This window comes from Salvia splendens, chromosome 19 (genome assembly GCF_004379255.2).
Source record: "Salvia splendens isolate huo1 chromosome 19, SspV2, whole genome shotgun sequence".
NCBI classification, from domain to species: domain Eukaryota; kingdom Viridiplantae; phylum Streptophyta; class Magnoliopsida; order Lamiales; family Lamiaceae; genus Salvia; species Salvia splendens.
The window spans coordinates 3291077-3314569 of NC_056050.1; the positions used below are offsets into that span (position 1 = coordinate 3291077).

General features: G+C 39.5%; 3 protein-coding genes and 1 pseudogene across 5 annotated transcripts; 3 read left to right on the forward strand and 1 right to left on the reverse strand.

The window, feature by feature from the left end:
* The first annotated feature begins 480 nt into the window (after positions 1 to 480).
* On the forward strand, positions 481 to 2001 carry LOC121779419 (annotated as a pseudogene).
* A 1562-nt stretch (positions 2002 to 3563) lies between these two features.
* LOC121780059 (putative transcription elongation factor SPT5 homolog 1) lies at positions 3564 to 10400 on the forward strand. Its single transcript, XM_042177585.1, has 22 exons — positions 3564 to 4036; positions 4539 to 4771; positions 4880 to 5026; positions 5161 to 5319; positions 5412 to 5495; positions 5775 to 5845; positions 5933 to 6290; positions 6397 to 6552; positions 6847 to 6944; positions 7032 to 7080; positions 7161 to 7313; positions 7447 to 7590; positions 7682 to 7784; positions 7934 to 8089; positions 8179 to 8224; positions 8310 to 8404; positions 8494 to 8572; positions 8943 to 8997; positions 9069 to 9186; positions 9271 to 9414; positions 9534 to 9634; positions 9821 to 10400. The coding sequence occupies exons 1-22, from the start codon at positions 3694 to 3696 to the stop codon at positions 10064 to 10066; spliced, it is 3138 nt and encodes a 1045-aa protein (XP_042033519.1). The 5' UTR covers positions 3564 to 3693; the 3' UTR covers positions 10067 to 10400.
* Positions 10401 to 11924: 1524 nt separating this feature from the next.
* Positions 11925 to 17855, forward strand: LOC121779504. Its single transcript, XM_042176840.1, has one exon. It carries the CDS (start codon positions 12578 to 12580, stop codon positions 17633 to 17635), a length of 5058 nt encoding a protein of 1685 aa, XP_042032774.1. The 5' UTR covers positions 11925 to 12577; the 3' UTR covers positions 17636 to 17855.
* Positions 17856 to 19845: 1990 nt separating this feature from the next.
* Positions 19846 to 22564, reverse strand: LOC121780320 (maltose excess protein 1-like, chloroplastic). 3 transcript variants are annotated; one of them, XM_042177890.1, is made up of 10 exons: positions 22454 to 22564; positions 21647 to 21893; positions 21405 to 21557; positions 21032 to 21322; positions 20877 to 20966; positions 20719 to 20808; positions 20508 to 20626; positions 20384 to 20446; positions 20243 to 20304; positions 19846 to 20164 (listed from the first exon to the last, which is right to left on the reverse strand). In XM_042177890.1, the coding sequence occupies exons 2-10, from the start codon at positions 21857 to 21859 to the stop codon at positions 20082 to 20084; spliced, it is 1164 nt and encodes a 387-aa protein (XP_042033824.1). In that variant the 5' UTR covers positions 21860 to 21893; positions 22454 to 22564; the 3' UTR covers positions 19846 to 20081. The 3 variants fall into 3 exon arrangements, with proteins under 3 accessions (XP_042033824.1, XP_042033822.1, XP_042033823.1); XM_042177888.1 differs by having other exon boundaries at positions 21405 to 21575; XM_042177889.1 differs by lacking the exon at positions 22454 to 22564 and having other exon boundaries at positions 21405 to 21575; positions 21647 to 22235.
* Positions 22565 to 23493: the final 929 nt, after the last annotated feature.

Here is a 23493-nt window from a genome sequence, read left to right on the forward strand (position 1 = left end):
TTTCATGCAACATTTAAAGTTTACGGAAAAGAACAAATTATTTTAAAAGTTCATAACTTTACACGCAATTTACCCTTACTTTTATTATTAAAAAAAATTCCTCCTAAAAATTTCCCAAATTTATCCATTTCCTTTACATATATGAAATGTTACAAAAATTACTTGAGATTTTCTTTAAGTAAGGTGGGAAAAAGCTATGTGTAATTCGAATGCAAAAATACAAAATCTGATAGCTAACGTGCCACAGAAGAAAATTGCAATATAGCATCACACATGCAATTGATTTATTAAAAATATAAAAAGGAGATTCATGAATAAGAATAACCACCTAATTAGAAATTAGAATGAATACTACACAAAAATACAAAAATGCATTCATGAGGCTGTTAGCCACCTCTCTCTCGCTCACGTATTTAAATCATGCAAATATTTCATAAATTTTCAACCCAAGTAATTATCTCCATCTTCTTCCCCAGAATTTTATTTTTGGAAAAAGTATACTAAATGAATACACAGAATTTGTGTTTGTTGTTTCTTGTGTTCCTTTTGTTATTCATGAATATCTCACAAGGGCAGCTTGAAATCGGATTCTACTCCCAAACATGCCCTGATGCGGAGTCCATCGTCAAATCTGTTGTGAGTGAAGCTACTCTCGAGGATCCAACAATGCCCCCTGCTCTTCTACGACTCCATTTCCACGACTGCTTTGTTGAGGTCCGTTTTCGTGATTTCACTTTTTGCATGTATAAGTTCATTTTTGGTAGAGCTCTCAATTTTACTTCTTATCTCAAATTCATGATATTATAATTTTCAATGTTTTCAACAAATTTAAGAAAAAGTTGCATGTGATAAGGGTTGTGATGGTTCAATCCTAATTGAGGACGGAGCTGACTCGGAGAGGAGAGCGTTTGGACATGAAGGCGTCAGAGGTTTTGAACAGATTGAGAAAGCGAAACAGAAGATTGAAACTCAGTGCCCCGGAGTTGTGTCGTGCGCCGACATTGTCGCCATGGCCGCTAGAGATGCTGTGGCTTTGGTAAGTACTCAAAGAGAGGTGATATTTATGCATAATTAATCTTTTATATTTAGAGGCGTATTAATAGTGTGTGTGAGGAGACAACTTGAAATTTATGGTGATATCATTTTTTTGACTTGTGTCATGCATATTTATGGTTTTATACATTGCTTTTCACGGATATACGTAATTATTTAATGAAATTAGAGTATAATTTTATGACGTTATTTTATTCATAGGCTGGAGGGCCAAAATATGCAGCTGAATCTGGGAGAAGAGATGGAAGAGTTTCATCCCTAGAGCTTGCTAGTGACATGCCTGATGTTAATGACTCAATTGAGACTCTGAAGTCTAAGTTCAAAAATAAGGGTCTTTCGAATCAAGAACTTGTCTTACTCAGCGGTATAGTTCTCATACTAATTATTTTGTCAGGATTTAGATCTACATATGCACTAATTAATATGCACTTATGCATTATAGGAGCACATACGATTGGGACGACTGCATGTTTCTTTATGCCGAAGAGACTATATGAGTTTAATGGGACAAATGATTCGGATCCTCGGATCAGTCCTAGATTTTTACCGGAGTTGAGACGGATGTGCCCGAAGAATGGAGATATTAATGCTAGAATCCCTATGGATCCAGTGACTAAGGACAAATTCGACGATCAAATTATGCGGAATATCAAGAAGGAGCATCAGATGCTAGATTATACGATGATCGTTTGACCAAGCAGGTGGTGGATTTCTATGCCGGAGGCTCGCAATTTGCACAAGATTTTGCTAGGGCGATGGTGATAATGGGTCGGATTGGTGTGAAGTTGGGATCAAATGGGCATATTAGACGAACTTGTAGTGCATTTAATTGAGATATTTGTTGAGAGTGTTGGACGACAATAATGCATAGCACATTGTAATCTAATAGTAAAAGAGTAATGAAGCCCATATGGAGTTGGGCTTAAAAAAAGTTTATATTGTTATGCATCTATGAAGTTGTAATTTGGACTATAAATTTTTGTTCATGCTTATAACTTTTAAAACTTGATTATTCTGTATGTATTGAATTAATTTCAAAGACTAAATCTATACGATCTATATAAAAGGGGAGTTTTAGGAATATTCACAAGATTGCCATTACGAAGTTTTTGTAATATTAATGAAAAAAAATATGGCTTTGATTAATTTAATTTGACATATGTGTGAAGTGTTCCTTTATAAACTTTCTTGAATTTCATGAATATTGTTGGGTAAATTGCATCTAACAAAAGCGTGCAAAGAAATTAAGACAAAAAAATTAAACGTGGGATGTGAGTGGGTCATGGGGAGTCTTTGCCTCTTCACCTCTTTTGTAACTCCCATTCCATTACCATAATTTTGTGGTTCACGGTGTATTAATTTTATGACCTCCCATGTCTTTGTTTTATAGCTATAAAAGATATAGAGTTGTAGATGAATTACACATCAACAAAAACATACTCAATTTTTGGAGCTTTATTAAGTTTGTCGGTGCCTAGTGGGTTTGAAATGCTTCAACAGACTAGGAAGTCGTTTTATATCTGTGAACAATACATCAATCAGAGAGCACTAGATGTGACATAATTTTTCTTGCTGATAGAGGGTTTTTCTCGACTTGACTTATAGTTCGATTTGTCTTAATTTCATTCATGGTAATTTTCATTTCATTGTTCATTTTTCACTATTATAGTAATAGTTAAAGTACCATTTATGTATGGTTCGAAAATTTTGTCTCAATATTTTATAAGTGGGGCTGAAAATAGTGACATCCTAACTCTAAATCATGCATAATGTACAATTTATTATTTATATATATATGTATTTTCACTCACGTTACACGGTACACAAAAAAATAATATTTGATCATTAATGGAGTATGTATTTTCAATACTTGAGTGGGATATTTTTGTATGGAAGAATTGTCATGTAGATATGGAAGTAAAGAAGGAAGCCTACTTTCCTATCCTATTTGTGAATAGGTGTTACTATCACTTTGTAGTAAAAAAAGAAGACGAAGTGGAGATTCTATAGGAGAAAATTGTTTAACTGAGAAAGAGAGTTTTGAGGTGGAAAACAAAGGAAAAAAATCTTGAAAATCAAGACATCCGACGGTACATAGAATCTGAGAGCTGTAGAACAGAAAACAGAATCAAGAACGCTTTATTCTATTAATGATGTTTTATTTTTATAATAATTTTAAACTTTTAATAATTGAACGCTTTATTCTATTAATGATGTTTTATTTTTATAATAATTTTAAACTTTTAATAATTGATATACATACTTTATTTAATTTTAGGATTATTACCAAATAATGATAGTGACTGAGTTGTATTATTTGTGAATTTATTCAATTTGTTATTATTTTGTATAAAACTAAATTATTGTTGTATAAACATTGTTATTTTTATGCCATATAGATATTACTTAATTTTTTCAAAATATAAATTAATTTAAAAATAAATTAATATATGCAAATAATATAAATAAAACAGAATAAAATATGATTATTAGACCGCGCCTGGTTCTAGGGCATTTTTTTTTTCTCTCCCACACACCCAAGAACTCAAATACCTCACACTCACACTCTCCACAAATCACATTCCATCAAATCACAAGCTTTCAATCCTCACTCGCGAAGAATTTTAATTGCCGATAGCGATGCCTCGCCGCAGAGATGATTACGAGGACGACGCCGATGACGACGACGAGTTCGACGGCGTTGATGAAGAGGATGACGAGGCCGACGGATACAGCGATGGAGGGAAGGTCAAAAGGAAGCGGAATGCATCGGATTTCATCGACGACGATGCGGAGGAAGACGACGAGGAAGAGGACGACGATGACGATGAGGATTATGGCGGTGGAGGAGGCGGCGGCAGAAGAAGAGGAGGAGGAGGAGGAGGAGGAGGGAAGCGCCATAAGGGGGGAGCCTCCAATTTTTTTGATTTGGAAGCGCAGGTTGATTCCGATGAGGAAGAGGAGGAAGAGGAAGGGGATGACGGTTAGTATGATTATTCATTTATTTTCTTGCTTGTGAATTGAGTTCATTGTTGATTTCGATTTTGGTATTTAGTTAATTTCCCAATTGTGGTTGGAAATTGGAAAATTATGGAGAGGTGGTATGATGAAGCTTGGCAAGAGCAGGAGTGAACTTTGTGAAGTAGGGATCTTTTTTTTTGGCATCCTTGGGCGTAATTGTATGAACTTATACTGGTATATGTAATTCCATTATTTGGCATCCTTGGGCGTAATTTTATGAACTTTCTCTGTGCTTTGCTCCTCTGAGCAGCCGTCCTCACAATCGATGTTGAGATCACTAATTGTAAATATGCCTTGGAACTGGAACTCTCAAAAAGATGTCTTGTGTCTTAATTAATCTTTAGGATCTGTATCACTTCTTACTAGTTTATTTGAAATCTTATCATTTTTGCTTAAATTTTACTTGTTGGCGCTATTGTCATACTTACTAATTTTTATGTTTTTGTGTCTGCCTTGATATACAGATTTCATTGATCCGGGAGCTGATATACCTGATGAGGATGAAAGACGAATCCATCGCCGTCCGCTGCTTCCACGTGAGGATGAGCAAGAGGATGTTGAGGAGATTGAGAGAAGAATTCAGGAAAGATATGCAAGGAGCCTTAATGTTGAATATGACGAGGAGGCAACAGATGTAGAACAGCAAGCTCTACTGCCTTCTATTAGGGATCCCAAATTATGGATGGTGAAATGTGCGGTATGATATTGGGAGGCTCCATTATAACTGGAAATAGCTTAAAAGAGTTAATAAAAAGCAATCTGAGTTCCCTATTGTCTAATTTAATTCACCTATTGTGCTCTGCAGATTGGTCGTGAAAGAGAGGTGGCTGTTTGCCTTATGCAGAAGTGCATTGATAGAGGATCTGAATTGCAAATAAAATCTGCTGTAGCACTTGATCATCTAAAAAATTATATATACATAGAGGCAGATAAAGAGGCACATGTGAAGGAGGTATATCAGTATTCAGTTGAAATCCTTTATATTTCTGTTGTAGCTGTACAAGTCTTGAGTTTGTGATCATAAATTATTCGAGTTGCGGTGTAGTTCGGGTGATAAACAAGTTTTTTTTGCGTGGTCCACTGTAGGCTATTAAGGGTATGCGTAATATATTTACCGGTAAAATAATGCTAGTCCCAATCAAGGAGATGACTGATGTTCTATCGGTGGAAAGCAAAGCAATTGACATTTCTAGGGATACCTGGGTCAGAATGAAGATTGGTACATATAAAGGGGATCTTGCAAAGGTATATATCGTTGTTGAAACCTTTGTTTCTTTTATGTCATTTTTCTTTGGTTTGTTGGAATATATGTGAGACCTTGCTTTCTGAAATGCAAGGTTGTTGATGTGGACAATGTGCGGCTGAGAGCGACTGTGAAAGTAATTCCTAGAATTGATTTGCAGGCCTTGTCTAACAAATTGGTATGTGTTTGTAATTTCTTGTTGGGTTTCATTATGCCCAAGGCTGACTGGGCTAAAATGAAGGCTCTCCTTTATTCTATTCTTCCATGTTAATTACATTATTTCCTTGTTTTTTTGACGAATATTCGAGAGCAGTATTTTTGTCCTCTTTGCCACTCAAAATTATTGCACATATTGATGATATTAATACTATCAATTTAAATATGTATATCCGGAGAAGAGTTAACATATAAGTTTTATGAATGACTTTTTGGTAACAAGGCGTCAGCATGATTTCAGGAAGGGAGGGAAGTCCCCAAGAAGAAGGCATTTACTCCCCCTGCACGGTTTATGAACATTGATGAAGCTAGGTATAGTTGCTAAGTTCTTTTCTTTCATTTATCTCACCCCCAATTCTATTGACACTTTTGTAATATCATTTAAATTCTTAATTCCAGAGAGCTGCATATACGAGTGGAACGTAGACGAGATCCAGCTACTGGTGATTATTTTGAAAAAATTGAAGGGATGCTGTTCAAGGATGGTTTCTTGTATAAAAATGTCTCGTTAAAATCACTCAGCACTCAGAATGTGCAACCAACCTTTGATGAACTTGAAAAATTTAGGCAACCCGGTGAAACTGGGGATGGGGACATGTCAGGTTTGTCCACACTCTTTGCAAACAGAAAGAAAGGTCATTTTATGAAGGGTGATAGGGTTATAGTTGTCAAGGGAGATCTTAGAAATCTGAAAGGATGGGTGGAGAAAGTTGAGGAAGATACTGTGCATATTAAACCAAATGAAAAGGGCCTTCCAGTAAGTAAATTTGATATACTTTTTTTCCATGTAATATCTCAAACCCCTTATCAAATCATGGCAATTAGTGCAAAGAGTTTTACTGTGTTTGACCTGTTGATTTCAGAAAACTCTTGCTATTAGCGACAAAGAGCTTTGCAAGTACTTTGAACCTGGGAATCATGTAAAGGTTGTGTCTGGTGCTACAGAGGGTGCAACTGGTATGGTGGTTTCAGTTGAAGGCCATGTGGTGAACTTGGTCTCAGACACAACTAAGGAACTTGTACGCCACTATCTTTTCTATTATATACTCCCTCCGTCCGCCACAAGTGAGCCGCTCCTTTTGGGCACTGGATTTAAAAAGTGTTGCTTAGTTGTTAAATAAAGAGAGAATAAAGTAGGAGAGAGGACAAAAGTAGAGATAAAAGAGTGTTAATTTTTGCCAAAAAAGGAACTGCATCATTTTATTTTGGGATGGCCCAAAAAGGAATACGAATCACTTGAGGTGGGACGAATGGAGTGCTACTTATTTTTATTTGAGCATGTGGTAATGTAATTCCTATTTGTTTTTCTCTAGATCCGTGTCTTTGCGGACAATGTTGTGGAGAGCTCTGAAGTAACGTCCGGCGTAACTAGGATTGGTGATTACGAGCTTCATGACCTTGTGCTGCTCGAGTAAGTTTTGTTGTTTTTATTTTGTCACAGTTTCAATTTTTTATTTTCCCCTTCTAGGTTTTGCTGATTGGGAATAATTTTGTGCAGTGATAATAGTTTTGGTGTGATTATACGAGTTGAGAGTGAAGCTTTACAGGCGAGTGTCCCAAAACAAGAACTTAGTGATAGTTGAAAACTATTGGTTTGTTGTTCTTAACTTGTTTGGCTGCAATTCAGGTTCTTAAGGGTGTTCCAGAGAGACCTGATGTTGCTCTTGTGAGGTTAAGAGAGATTAAATACAAGGTTGACAAGAAGATTTTTGCTAAAGATCGGTACAAGAATACATTGTCTGCGAAAGACATTGTTAAAATTCTTGATGGTCCGTGTAGGGTGCGTCTACAACTTTATTTGCTGTTACTTGAGGATGCTTGATTCTGTGTGCAGTTTGCGAAACTATTGTAATATTGTTTCCTGGTTCCTTTTATCCAGTTGCTTACTCCTTAATTATTTTGCCACATTCCAGGGGAAACAAGGTCCAGTTGAACATATCTACAAAGGAGTTTTGTTTATATATGATCGGCATCACCTTGAGCATGCTGGCTTTATTTGCGTAAAATCTGAGTCTTGTATGATGGTTGGTGGATCACGGGCGAATGGTGATAGGAATGTATGAATCTTAACAGTTTTCTCAAGCTCCCATTTGACATGCTATTTGGTCATTTGCTTGGTTGCATCTATTGACAATGCCTTTTATGCAGGGTAATTCCTTGACATCAAGATTTTCCCATCTGAGAACCCCACCACTTGTTCCCCCCTCTCCCATGAGAACACCTAGAGGTGGTCATGGTGGCCGTAACAATTGTAAGTAATAGTATTTGCATAAATTTATAGACCATCAGATTTATTAAAGCTCATACAACTAATGTGGTTGTCTCCATATCACATTTTTCATGTGTTCCGTGTAAAGTTTATTGTGCACTTCTCATGAGTTGAAAATTTTGACCAAGCAGTTGGAGGAAGAGGTGGTGGAAGAGGTCATGATGCTTTAATCGGAGCCACAGTGAAAATTCGTCTTGGCCATTACAAAGGTTGCAAGGGGCGTGTTAAAGATGTCAAAGGTTCCACAGTTCGGATTGAATTGGAATCGCAGATGAAGGTTGTTGCAGGCAAGTTACCCTGCTGAGAAATGGTTTCCCTTAGCTTTTTTCTTTTTCATTTGCATCACAGTGTTTAATGATGATCTTGCCTTTTGCAGTTGATCGTAGTCAAATTTCAGATAATGTCAATGTTACGCCATCCAAGTAAGAGAGATCACTTTGAAATTTTGTAGGTCTTTAAATTTTTTAGGTCCTTAGATTTTAAGCTCTTGTTTGATCTCTTCTCCAGGGAAACCTCCAGATATGGTATGGGAAGTGAGACCCCGATGCATCCTTCTCGTACTCCTCTGCATCCGTATATGACTCCCATGAGGGACTCCGGAGGTATGTTTTATCATAGGTCATTTTCTTGGTCATAATTGCATTTTTGTGTGGTTATCAGCTGATGTCCTTTCTCCATAATTCTCGTGCAGTAACTCCTTACCATGACGGTATGAGGACACCTATGCGTGACCGAGCATGGAATCCATATACACCGATGAGTCCACCAAGGTATTCTTTCCTGAAAGAAAATGCATCTCTATCAAAGTATACATGTGTGAAGTTTGGAATGCATCTAATTTTATTGCTCCCATCAAGAAATAACTGTTTTATCTCTCATGAGGATGTATGTTATAAGTAATGAATGTTATTGGGAATCTAAATCTATGTTGGCTATTCTGTAGCCTGTCTAAACTTTTATAATTGGTAAACAAATATGAAGCTGTATGTTAGGTATGCTATAACCTGTGTAGACCTTGATTAAAAGCTGTGGGCTTTCAAGGAAATTAAAATTTTCATAGTTTCAGTCTACTTGCTTAGTAATTTGAATCATCCTTGCCCTCAATTGGATGTTAATGGAACTCGAATGATGAAATATCAGGGACAACTGGGAAGATGGAAATCCTGGTTCTTGGGGCACAAGTCCACAATATCAGGTATCTTGGTGCATTTTAATGTTCTCTCCAGTGCACATCTCTTGACATAATAATTTCTTTAATATTATCAGCCAGGAAGTCCTCCTTCACGAGCATATGAAGCACCTACACCTGGTTCTGGTTGGACAAATACCCCAAGTAACAATTACAATGAGGCAGGCACACCGAGAGATAGCGGCTCTGCTTATGGTAATTCAATATTACTCTCATCATATTACACTCCTACACAATTGCAAGACTCTGATTTGACTTGAAATTGTGTTATTTTTTCAGCAAATGCTCCAAGTCCATACTTGCCCTCTACTCCTGGTGGGCAACCTCCGATGACACCAAGTTCTGCATATTTACCAGGGACACCTGGTGGGCAACCGATGACACCTGGAAGTGGTGGCCTGGATACGATGTCACCTGTTGTAGGTCTGTGTTATACTTCTCTCTTATGCATAATCATTTTTTTGGCGCTTATTTTGTTTGGTTTTTGCAATTGTGTTTTATCTTGTGATCTTGTCACAATATATGGAACTGCTCTATTGCAGGTGCAGACAATGAATGGCCTTGGTTCCTGCCTGATATTTTGGTCAACGTTCGTAGGCCTGGTGATGACACTACTCCAGGAGTTATAAGAGAAGTGCTCCTGGTATCTATTCTTTCATTAGCTAGCTTGCATCAGTTATGGCATTCTTAAATTTTGTTCTCCGAAATAAATGATACTAGTTGACACCCCGGTGGTACATCAGGGAACCTTGGTCATTAGTGAATATTCATTTGGTGGCTTGTTTGTTCTTCTGCTGTTACTTAAGGTACTACTTTTCTAATTTTCTAGGATGGCTCGTCTAAGATAGCTCTTGGATCAAGCGGTAGTGGTGACATGGTGACTGCCCTTCCCAACGAAATTGAGGTAGTGCCACCAAGGAAGATGGACAAGATTAAGATCATGGGAGGTGCACACCGTGGGGCCACTGGGAAGCTTATTGGCATTGATGGAACTGATGGAATTGTGAAAGTTGACGACACACTGGACGTCAAGATCTTAGATATGGTAACATTGGCGAAACTAGTTCAAGCGTGAGAGATGAAGCCGGTGGGGACCTGACCTCAAGGTTTTGACAGACAACAATATTTGTGTCGCTGCTGTCGCAAGTTGGAGTTGTGACAAGGTGTTGGATTGAAATCGAAACCTGCTCAAAGATTGGCAAGAAATGCAAGAACGCCTTTACCCAAACTATTACATAATATCTATGATTTCTATGAAAGAATAGGGGAGCTGGCAAATTTTGTAGTAGTAATTTAGTTTGTAATATCGTTCACATCTAAGTTGAATGCCTAATTGTGTAAATATCTTATATACATTATATTCTTCTCACATTACATTTCATTTATCATATATGCTTTACATTCGAAAATTTCTTCGACAGTTTCCCCATCTGCTCCTTAAAGTAACAAGCTTCTTAGAAGACTTTCATATCCTTTACAACTATTCACATACTAGCCATAGACGCGGCAATGCAGCCCGACAAGACAGTGTTTGGGACGAAAGTCGACCACATGACCAGTGTTATGGAATGTGCACGGTCTGAGCTTACAGCAGAGACCGGTGTAGGTCTACTAGATCAACTGACGGATTGGCCTGAGGAAATACTCTTCCTTATGCGTAGTTCATAGCTTCGAAAATGTAGTTGAGCACGCAGAAATGACCCCAGGCTTTGCGGACTAGAGCTTATTGGAAGCTCCAACTTGTATTTGAGCAACAATGAATCAGCCATTGTTAGCAAATGGTAGTTTAAGAAATCACATTCCCCATTTCATATATCAAAGAATTGGTGATATCTCAACATACTATGTCACCATACACAGTTTATACACACTGTCATTTATCAACTATGATCACTCACACATTTAAGTTCACTCACACATTTAAGTATACATAAAAAAACTAATCTTTTCTCTAACTTTCAAGAACTGATCATCACACTTCATATGTGAATTTTTACTAACAGATCTATAACAGTAGTAAACAACAAACACACTCACACACAACTGACAGAGTAATGAGCTAGTGGAATTCAAGAATCAATATGATGCAACCTTCAAATTTATTCATTTTAATATATTAACAAAATGTCTTTTTTCATGTTCTGAAAATGTTTCATAGCAGTATATATTTTTGGCCCCTCGTGCTTGTTCCCATCTATGAATTGAAAGAAGCAATGGTTGGTGACTTGGTGCAATTGGTTGGCTAGCATTAAATCACTTGGTGGTAATAAATTTAATTAACTATCATCATTCATCACAACTGTGCAAGGATTTGAGGTCTCAATTGCTTCACTCATCCGTTGATTTTTTGTTTTAGATGCCCTCATTTATTCCTTTGATGTAGTTTTCTAAGATTTCATTTTCACACAAATATACTACCTGAAGAGAGAGTAAAGTAAGAGATATGAAAAAAGTAGAGATAATGTTGCTTTCATTTCAAGAAACAGTTTTATTTCTAATGGGACAATCAATAAAAGAAAACGTTTCATTTATATTTGAACAGAGAGAGTATATGTTTAACTGTTCTCTTATTTCTTGTCAAAAATTTGTATTCATGAGAAATTGCAACCTATATACGTGTTGGTTAAAGATTTTTTAGGTGTTATTAATTACTTAATTAGAAGTAAAATTATAGTAATAAAGATGCTGGTCAATCTCAATTCTCAAATGCTATCTTTACTCAGCCGATCCATAGTAAAAGTTCTTAATGTGATACTATTTTACTATTTGCTATATGAAATTACAAGTACTTTATAATAAACTTTTGAATTAACTAATTGAAAAATATAACCAATCATCAAATGTTTGAAGTCCATTTTAAGTTTTTAACCTGTAATCTCAATTCGAACTTTGAAGGCGTCCTAGAAGTTTCCAAACAAATTTATGATTTATTATGCGGATTTTTCCGGAAGATATCAACACACAATGTGCTTATTATCCAACATGAACGCTTTAGACTTAGTTATTTGGATATATGATTGGAAGAAATTTGAAGCATCCTAATCTGATACGAGCGAAGCCATAGCAGAGACCAGCGAGGACGTGGTACAACAGGAACATGCTGATCCGGAGGAACCACAACCTGAGGTAGCCAGTGACAGAGGACGGAAAGTGCGAGTGGAGGCTAATGTGAGGAAAGATCGCCCCAAACGGCAGTCGAGGCCACCCGTTAGATTTGGAGACTTTGTGTCTCGCTGAGTCTACTTATTTTTTATTGCTTTTGTTATTTATTTTTGCTAAAAACATTATTATTTGAATATTTAGAGTCGAGCGTAATTATAAGCTCCGTTTCGGGTTTTCTTGTTGGTTCTTTCCCGGAATGATCGAGTCGAACCAAACCTAGGGTCCTAGATAATATAAATAGGGATTTTGCTCATTGAGAAGAGAATATATAGAATATCAAAATTCCTTTTTCTCGTTTCTTTACTTTCTGCGCAAGATTTCTTCCTTTCGTCAACCCTAATTGGCGAGAGTCCTCCGGTGGACAGCCGCCGGCCTTCATTGATACGTGAACACTCGTATCATCTGGTGCTTTCATCTTGATCTCATGACGGGTGTAGATTCAAGCATGGGGGGTACGGAATCGGTAGGGTTGACACAACCCTCTTCGGCGACAGTGGTGGATCCGATTTCACCGATGACTGATGTAGTTTCGCAGTTGGCGCAGTTGACAGCGGTGGTGAGCTCTCTTCAATCCACGATTACCGCTCCAGATTTGAGGGTTCCAAACTTCTCCTCGACGATTCGCCCTACCCCAGCGCCGCCCTTTGGTCTCACGTTCTCCACGCAGTTTCCGGCAATTTCCACCCCACCGACGGCCTTCCAGCAGATCCAGCACACCTCGGGCATGCCCTACTCCGTGCCGCCGGGTTTCGGAGCACACTACTTATCGCTGCCACAAACCCTTGGCTCCACGTTCTCGCAGCCTACAATTTCGGCGAGCACTATCCCGTTTTCACTGCCCCCTTTCGGAATATCCGAGGTTGGGAGTACGACGGTCAGCGCTTTCCGACCACACCTCGTGCAACCGGACCAGCAATGGTTACTATCACAAGGCCGTAACCCGCTGCAGAGGCCTCCTCTAATTAATCCCTTATCGGCTTGGGGTCCGCCTACTCAACGCCCTCAGTTCGGTACGCTGCAGAACGACCAGTATTTCTCGAAGGGTCGTATGGAACCACCGCGTTTCGACGGTTCAGAGGTCAACAACTGGATCCGAGGGATACAGTTTTATTTCGACCATGTAGGTACTCCGGACTCTCACCGTCTTCACTATGTTATTATGTTGTTTGAACCGAATGTGGCGGATTGGATTTGGAATTATGCTGCGAGCCACGAGCAGGCAACATGGAATGAATTTCTCGACGATGTACGACGCCGATTTGATCCTAATTGCTACACCAGCCACGTCGGTCTCCTAAAAAAATTGACTCAGACAGGTACGGTTTATGACTATCAATTAGCGTTTGAGAAATTACAAAACAATGTTGTGGGAGTTCCTGACCATGTGCTCCTCGATTTGTATGTGGCGGGACTGAGGCAACCTATTCAGGATGAAGTCCTCCTCCACAGACCGACATCACTGGCAGCAGCCTTCGCGCTCGCGATTCGCTTGGCGGCGTGTCGTTCGGAGACCCTCCAGTCATCCGCAGGTTTCCAGAAACGTCCGTGGCAGCCCTGCGAGAACCGCTCTGTGACAGTGACACCGTCAACTCAACCCGGTAGCCAGGCATCGCTGGCTGGTACGTATCGCACCCGTGCTGCAAATTCAGGGACTTCGGACATCTCCAAGCTACCCATTATTCGCCTATCCGGGGCAGAGAAGGCCGACCATGCTCGCCGGGGCCTCTGTTATTATTGTGATGAGAAGTGGATCTCCGGTCATGTTTGCAAGCATCGGTTCTTGGCTTATATGGGTGGCGATGACGACGATGATGAGGATGAATCAGACGACACAGACCCATCGGGGGTGAACAATGAGGTGGTAACTGCTGATTTATCTCACTTACACGCCATTGATGGCAAACGGCGTGGGAAGTCCCTAACTTTATCGGGAAATATTTCTTCGGAGTCGGTCACGATTTTGGTGGATACGGGAAGCTCCCATGACTTCCTTCATCCGCGAATAGCGGAGCGGCTACGACTCCCTCTTACGGCAATTCGTCCATTCCGCGTATATGTGGGAAACGGCGAGTATATTGTTTGTTCTCACGTGAGCAAAGGGACACAATTGTGCGTGCAGGGCACTCCTTTCGCCATAGACCTTCATGTTTTGCCTATCCACGGTCCCGACGTTATATTGGGAATGGACTGGTTGGAATCTTTGGGGCGGGTGACAACAGACTTCGTTGCCAAGTCTATGGAGTTCTACCGCGGCAAGGACCTAATTACTCTACAGGGGTCTGCTCATCCACCACGACAGATATCGTTGGCTTCTCTACATACTTTGGTATCTCGAGACTCACTGTTTGAACTGTATGAATTGGTCCAGCTCACTCCAGATCCACCGCAGCTTCTGCAGTTGGAGGCAGACGCGATTCCGGGTGATCTGCCAAGCGTGATTGACGCAGCGCTGCGCGACTTTCCTGAAGTCTTTGCGCTACCGACGGGCTTACCTCCTGTCCGGCAGTTTGACCATCGTATTCACCTCTTGCCCCATTCAAAGCATGTGAATGTTCGACCTTATAGATACCCTTACTTTCAGAAGAACGAGATCGAGAAACAGGTGAAGGAGATGTTGGATCAAGGGGTAATTCAGCGCAGCCACAGTCCGTTCTCATCACCGGTTTTATTGGTCCGAAAGAAGGACGGCACCTTCCGTTTTTGTATTGATTACAGAGCTCTCAATAAGGCAACGGTGCCCGATCATTTTCCAATCCCTACAGCTGATGAATTGTTCGATGAATTAGGGGCGGCCAGGTTCTTTACTAAACTCGATCTCCGCTCTGGTTATCATCAGATTCGGATGCATGAGGACGACACTTACAAGACGGCGTTCCGCACACATGACGGGCATTTTGAATTCTTGGTGATGCCATTTGGGCTGACTAACGCGCCGTCTACTTTTCAGTCTGCGATGAATTGCATTTTTCAGCCCCTACTGCGGAAATCAGTCATCGTGTTTTTCGATGATATATTGGTCTACAGCCCGACGGTCGAATTGCACGCAGCTCACTTGCGGCAGGTCCTATCTACTCTTGCAGACAACCAGTTTTTTGTAAAGTTATCTAAATGCTCGTTTTGTAGTCCGACAGTGGATTATCTGGGTCATCTAATCACAGAGGGCCACCTCAAAGCCGATCCGGCCAAGATCGAAGCAATGGTTGCCTGGCCGACACCTTCGACTGTTAAGCAACTACGAGGATTCCTCGGCCTTACGGGTTACTACCGCCGATTCATTGCCCGGTACGCTATGATTGCCGCACCTCTGACGGAATTGTTGAAGAAGGAGGCGTTCTGTTGGTCACAGGCAGCCTCTGCAAGTTTTGACGCCTTGAAGCAGGCAATGACTGCAGCCCCGGTCCTCCGTTTGCCGGATTTTTCTAGCACATTCTATCTGGAAACGGATGCTTGTGACTTTGGGATTGGTGCGGTCCTTATGCAGGAGGGACACCCGCTAGCGTTTTTTAGTAAGAAGTTAGGCCCCAGGCGTCGCAGTGCCTCGACTTACCATAAGGAGCTCTATGCTATCGTGGAGGCGGTTCAGAAATGGAGGCAGTACCTTTTGGGTAGGGAATTTGTCATTCGCAGTGACCAGAAGAGCCTGAAGGAGCTCTTGCAGCAGGTAATCCAGACGCCGGAGCAACAATTGTATGTCCGGAAGCTGATGGGATACAAATTCACTATTGAGTATAAATCTGGGGCAGCTAATCGTGTGGCAGACGCTCTATCTAGGCGTGATGAGGAGGTTGACGCTGATGCTGCCTTACTGATGGCTGTCGCACACCCTATGCCTGATATTTTGACATTGTTGAGGAAAGAGACAGCCACTTCGCCGGACTTATGTGTGCCGAGGCGTAAAATTGAGAGTGGCGAGGCGGAGCCGCGTTACACCTTTTGTGACGGCTTGATATATTGTGGCCGCCGCATCTATGTTAGTGAGAAATCGCCTCTACGGGACGCGTTGATTTATGAACACCATAGCACTCCGCAGGCGGGTCATCCGGGGTTTGATCGCACTCTACGTCGCCTAGCTACCCAATTTTTCTGGCCACGAATGCGATCTGATGTGAAGATATTTGTCGCGGCTTGTGTGGATTGTCAAACGACAAAATACTCAACGCAAAAACCGTCCGGTTTATTACAACCTTTGCCTATTCCGACACAGGTTTGGGAGGACGTCTCTATGGATTTCATAGTGGGTTTGCCGTTGTCGCGGGGATACACCACTATTATGGTCGTGGTGGACAGGCTGTCCAAATATGCTCACTTCGCGCCGTTGCCTGCCCGATTCGACGCTATGCGCGTGGCTCGTTTGTTTATTGATACAGTGGTGAAACATCACGGTTTTCCGAAGACTCTTGTTTCGGATCGGGACCCAATTTTCTTGAGTGATGTGTGGCGCGATATGCTCCAGCTCAGCGGTACATCATTGCATTTTTCCACCGCTTATCATCCCCAGACGGATGGCCAGACGGAGGTGCGAAATCGGGGACTGGAGCAATATTTGAGATCTTTCACGGCTGATCGACCGACGAAGTGGGCGAATTTTCTGCCTTGGGCGGAATTGGCACTGAATTGTTTTCATCACGAAGGCTTGGGCACATCCCCATTTCGTGCTCTCTATGGCAGAGAACCGCCGGCCCTCATTGCGGTGCAACCATCGGCGGCTAGGACTGACCCGGAAGTCGCTGATTTGATCCAGCAACGGGGAGCGTTGTTGGTGGACCTTCGGCGAAATCTGGAAGGTGCTCAGCAAAGGATGCGCGATACGGCTAATCGACATCGTCGAGATGTGCAATTCGCGGTGGGCGACAAGGTTCTTTTGAAGCTGCAACAATACCGTCAGCATTCGGTGGCAAGACCCCTGTCTGCCAAGCTCTCAAGGCGGTTTTATGGTCCCTTCGTGATAACGGAGAGGATTGGCCCGGTTGCGTATCGGTTACAGCTGCCGCAGGGTGCGAGAATCCATGATGTCTTCCACGTGAGCCTGCTTAAACCTTTCATCGAGGGTGCCCCATCTGTTGCTATAGCAGATTTGCCTGCTGATTTTGTGGAAGGTAGGGTGGTGGTGAAACCTCTGCGAATTTTGGATCGTCGCATTGCTCTTCAGGGAGGTAGTCCGGTTGATCAGATCTTGGTGGAATGGCCGGGATCAGGCGTGGAGGGCGCGACTTGGGAGCCTCTTGCCCAGCTCAGCAACCGTTTTCCTGCTCTCCTTGAGGACAAGGAGCCTCTTATCGGGGAGGGAGTTGATACGAGCGAAGCCATAGCAGAGACCAGCGAGGACGTGGTACAACAGGAACATGCTGATCCAGAGGAACCACAACCTGAGGTAGCCAGTGACAGAGGACGGAAAGTGCGAGTGGAGGCTAATGTGAGGAAAGATCGCCCCAAACGGCAGTCGAGGCCACCCGTTAGATTTGGAGACTTTGTGTCTCGCTGAGTCTACTTATTTTTTATTGCTTTTGTTATTTATTTTTGCTAAAAACATTATTATTTGAATATTTAGAGTCGAGCGTAATTATAAGCTCCGTTTCGGGTTTTCTTGTTGGTTCTTTCCCGGAATGATCGAGTCGAACCAAACCTAGGGTCCTAGATAATATAAATAGGGATTTTGCTCATTGAGAAGAGAATATATAGAATATCAAAATTCCTTTTTCTCGTTTCTTTACTTTCTGCGCAAGATTTCTTCCTTTCGTCAACCCTAATTGGCGAGAGTCCTCCGGTGGACAGCCGCCGGCCTTCATTGATACGTGAACACTCGTATCATAATCCCCTATATAAATACATACTACTACTACTATATCATTAAGATGTAATCACAAGCTACTGTTATGCCAAACTATTTATTAACAAACAACCTATAAGTCCAATGTGATTCTTTTTACTTCATAAACAAATTTAAAATATTATAGTTTTTATATACAAGCTAAGTTTCTTATAAATCCAATGTGATTCCTTTTACTTCATAAAAAATTTGAAATATTATGTTTTTTATATATTAAGCTAAGTTTAATAAGTCCAACAAGCTAAATTATTTTTCTAAGCTCAAAATAATATGCCATCCTAGCAATTTGAAAGTTGTATAATAATTTATGTCTCAAATCATAGAAATATGTAAAAGGACATGGATCCTCTGCTAAGGAGGAAACACAACAAAGTCTACGGTGCAAATACATCGGCAACGATTTTGATTCAATTTCCCACATTTTCAATAGGTTATTCATGTTGTGGCAATTCCATTAATTAACTTCAAATATGATAGTAGTTTAAAAACAAATGTAGGAGTATTTATAATTTGTAGTAGTGATTTTACTTATATACTATTAATAATTTGTTCAATATTAATTTTACAAGTATAATAATATTACATTACAAATTAATTTTATCTATCAATTAAAATAATATTACACTAAAATTAATTTTAAAAAATTAATTGAATAGTGTAATGTAAGTACTAGCTCCGTTAAAAAAAGACTAATTTTACCATTTTGGGTCGTCCACTAAAATTAGACTAATTACGCATTAAAACCCGCGTCATTTACAATTTTGACTATTTTAGGTAGTATTATAATGGAGAGTTAAATTTTTTAAGAGAAATTGTCATTTAAATCATAATTTTTTGATAATTTTTTTTTACTTCTTGTTAATCTCATAGCTTTTGAAACTGAAATATAATGTTTTATAAAGCAAATGAGACACTTATTTATAAACATAGAAAATACAAATTAGCACGATTATTGACGGACAAATGGAATAATAACTACTCCCTCCGTCCCATTAAATATGAAACATTTGTTTTTCGACACGAGGTTTTATGTAGCATTGTTTTTGTGAGTTAATGAAGAGAGAATAAAGTAAAACATATGAAAAAATAGAGAAGATATTGTTTCCATTTAAGAAAACGTTTCATTTCTAATTGGACAACCCAAAAGGAAAACTTTTCATTTTTAATGAAACAGATGAAGTATAGTTTTACACATGAAAATCAATAAATCACTAAAATGACAAGTCTTTATTTATTTTACAAGCGGTGGTGGAATCGTGGTGGAATCCTGTGCTCAACAAAATCTCAGGTGCTCATGAAAATCTAAACATGATTAGATGATAAGTCTTTATTTCTCGGTGGAATCCTATGCTTAACAAACATCCTATCCTATGTGCTCACAAAAATAAACACATCACTGAAAATGACAAGTCCTTTTTCACAAGTATTTTTGGAATCCTATGCTCAACAAACAACTCCGATATATTTATCTATGCTTCATCAAAACAACACACAAATCCTCTCATAATTACCGACTCAGCTCTACTGAAAAAATGTTATCAAGTTACTTCCACAAAGATTGTCTCATTTTGACCGGGCACGAATTTTAAGAAATTTAATGAAAAGTGAGTTGAAGAAGTTAGTAAAATGTGTGTCATACTTTTATATATTAGTTTTATAATAAAATGTGAGTAGGAATGAGTTAGTGAAATAAGACAAATTTTGTGGGACGACGAAAATGAAAAAATGGAACAATCCTGGTGGGACGGAGGGAGTATAATTTTGATGCTTCCAATCTTCTTGAAGACGATGAATGGGAAGAAAGAATTGTTAAACAAAATTGACAAATAGATCGAATGATAGACGAATGATAGAAGATGTAACCATTTGTGCAACAATTCCATCTTTAGAACCTAAACCCATATGTTTGAGCTACAGAGTTATACATTGAAAGAAAACACGAGAAGGGTCATGATAGTATTTTCGAGCCGTAGCACTTTGGTGAAGATCCATTCTATCCTCCACAAGTAATCTACCAAAGTATTATATTAACAGCAGGAAAACTGCACATGTCTTCTACACATTATTCACTTTGCTCCAAGTATTAATAAGCATTGTAAGATCAATGTTCAAAAATGAGGCGCTTCAAAGAAGTGAAGGATGAGGGATGTCCATGCACTTGTGCATCTCTCCACAAAGTGATTCCTGTCCAAACACAAAATTCATGACTAAATTTACACTACAACATATATGCAGTAGAATTAAATGAGACCATAAATATACCTATCCAAGCAAGAAAACCAAGACTGCAAGCCAAGAACAACTCCCAGCTGATACTATTGAAGCTGAAACCACAACCAAATTTCATTAAGTTCAACAAATTTCTACTAAGGTCACATATTGTTGTGTTTGTGTATAGTTTACCAGTACAGGCAGACGAGATTTCCCCATCCGTAGAAAACACACGCCCAAGTCGAACCGGTGAACCTGCAGTCACTTTGGAGGCTCAGTTGATGATGGGAAGCAAACACAAGTGACTGTAACATACCACATTAAGTCTCGAGTGAGTAGTGCTCGCGGGATCATTAGGCCGTTGCCAACCATGGCCAGCAACATTGTGACCGCGGACAGACCTTTTACGTTTGCAGGATTATGAAGATTTGTCCACTGAAAAATAGAGGGAAGAAAGAAGCACATCTCTTTAGACAATAACTCATTGCATATATCATAAATACACATCTTGGAAGTAGAAATATAACCATTTGTGCAACAGGCATCCACATAAACAGAAGAGTGGCTGTCCATCCAGATATCGATCCACCTTTCTTCGACAGTTTCCCCATCCGCGCCTAAAAGTAACAAGCTTCTTAGAAGACTTTCATATCCTTTAGAACTATTCACTGATTCACATACTAACCATAGAAACAGCGAGCACTGCGGTAAAAAGGGCAATGCAGCCGGGCAAGGCAGTGTTTGGGACGATTGGGACGAAAGTCGACCACATGACCTGCACCATAACATAGTTAACTAACACCGCCGGAAGAATCAAATGTATGCAACTAGTTTCCTTACTTGTGGAAGTGCAGATAGGCCGGCTATGGTAATAAAGTCTTCCCAATATTTCCAGACACCGCGATCAAGCAAGTCGAACCGTTTCATCAAATTTATAACGACACCGGATACAGTCACTATTGAAGTGGCCACAAAATGGGGAAGAGGCATAGCTTCAGCCATAGCCAGCTGCAAAAGGACAACGTATATGGACACGACTCCTACCAACTGGATTGCCACTGCTTCACTTTCCCTCTTCTTGATAAAATACGACAGCAACGAAAGATTCCCGAGCAATCCAGTAAGCATACCCTTCAAACAACAATGATGAAATGAATACAACGCTTCATGCTCGAAAAACATAAGGAAGGCATATGAATCTCTCACCACTCACCAGCCATGGAACAGCCAAAAGTGCAGACTTATTCCCTGCCATCAGATTCTGATAATTGAGCATGATCTGAGGCAGTTGCAGTAACAGAAACGGGATGTTCGCAGCTCCAGCGAATTTTGCTGTGACCGCGTCCCATTCCTTGAAGCTCTCGTGCTTCACTCGCAGAGGTTTCTATATTCATCAGAATCATTACTCAGCAAGAATTTGGAAGCAAAGAGTCATAGGTCTGACACGAAAAATACCCGGCTTATGGAATGTGCACGGTCTGAGCTTACAGCAGAGACCGGTGTAGGCCTACTAGAGCAACTGATGGATTGGCCTAAGCAATTACTCTTCTTTAAATGTAGTTCATAGCTTCGAAAATGTAGTTGAGCACGTGGAAATGACCCCAGGCTTCGCGGATTAGAGCTTATTGGAAGCTTCAACTTATATTTGAGGAACAATGATTCAGCCATTGTTAACAAATAGTTGAAGAAATCACATTCCCCCCTTCATATATCAAAGAATTGATAATATGTCACCATACACAGTTTACACACTGTCATTTATCAACTATGATCACTCATATTCTCATTGAAGTAAACATAAAAACCAATCTTTTCTCTAAATTTCAGGAACTGATCATCACATTGAAGTAAACATAAAAAACTAATCTTTTCTCTAAATTTCAAGAACTGATCATCACATTAAAGTAAACATAAAAAAACCAATCTTTTCTCTAAATTTCAAGAACTTATCATCACATTGAAGTAAACATAAAAAACCAATCTTTTCTCTAAATTTCAAGAACTTATCATCACATCGAAGTAAACATAAAAAACCAATCTTTTCTCTAAATTTCAAGAACTGACCATCACATCGAAGTAAACATAAAAAACCAATCTTTTCTCTAAATTTCAAGAACTGACCATCACATCGAAGTAAACATAAAAAACCAGTCTTTTCTCTAAATTTCAAGAACTGATCATCACATTTCATATGGGAAATTTTACAGACAGGTCTATAACATTATTAAACAAACAAACAAACACAACTGAGCCTGAACTTACCAATGCAAGAAGCTGAAACAGAGTGATGAGTTAGTGGAAATCAAGAATCAACTTCAAATTTATGACCCCAAATGAGAAGGACAGCAACAAATGTCTGTGGGACACGATAGCAAAGGAGATTAGAATGTGGACAAAAGGATAGATTTCTGGAGAAAATTAGTGGCTAATGATTCCATCCCACATGTCATAATCACTGTCATGAGACGGCAAATGCAAAATTGGCATGTGTCAGTGTGATGGAAACAAAATGAAAGTACTACAGTACTATTTTCTGGAAACAAAATGAAAGTACTACTATTTTTCTTGTTTTAACATCATACAAGCAAAAATAGCAGCTTAGTATATTGGTCATAATGAAAAACAAAATACTAGTATGACATTTGCATAACATACTAGAGAGCCTCTCTAACTAATGCTTCCTTGCATCAGAGATTCTTGTGTTAGATTCTCTAACGGGTTAAGTTTCAACAGTTAAGACTATTTTTGGTGGACGGAATATAGTACTCCCTCCGTCCCTAATAATTTGGCACCATTTGATCCCGCACAAGTTTTAAGAAATATAATAGAAAGTGGGTCGAAAAAGTTAATGGTATGTGCGTCTTACTTTTATATATTAGTTTTAAAATAAATTATGAGTGAGAATGTGTTAGTGGAATATGAGGTCCACTACAAAAAATGGTAAAGTAAAAGGTAACAAATTTTTATGGACGAATAAAAAAGAAAATAAGTGAAAAATTTTCAGAGACAGAGAGAGTAAAATTTATTTATTTAGTTGTAATATATTAATGAAATGTCTTTTCTCAAATTCTTAAAATGTTTCAGATATTTTTGGCTTGTTCCAATTGAAAGAAGCAATGATAGGTGGCATGGTGCAGTTGGTTGGCTAGCCTTAAATCACTTGGTGGTAATAAATTTAGAATAACCATCAATCAAGATTTTGATCACAGCTGTGCAAGGATTTGAGGTCTCAATTGCTTCACTCATCCGTTGATTTTTATTGTAGATGCCATCATATATTCATTAGATGTAGTTTTCTATGA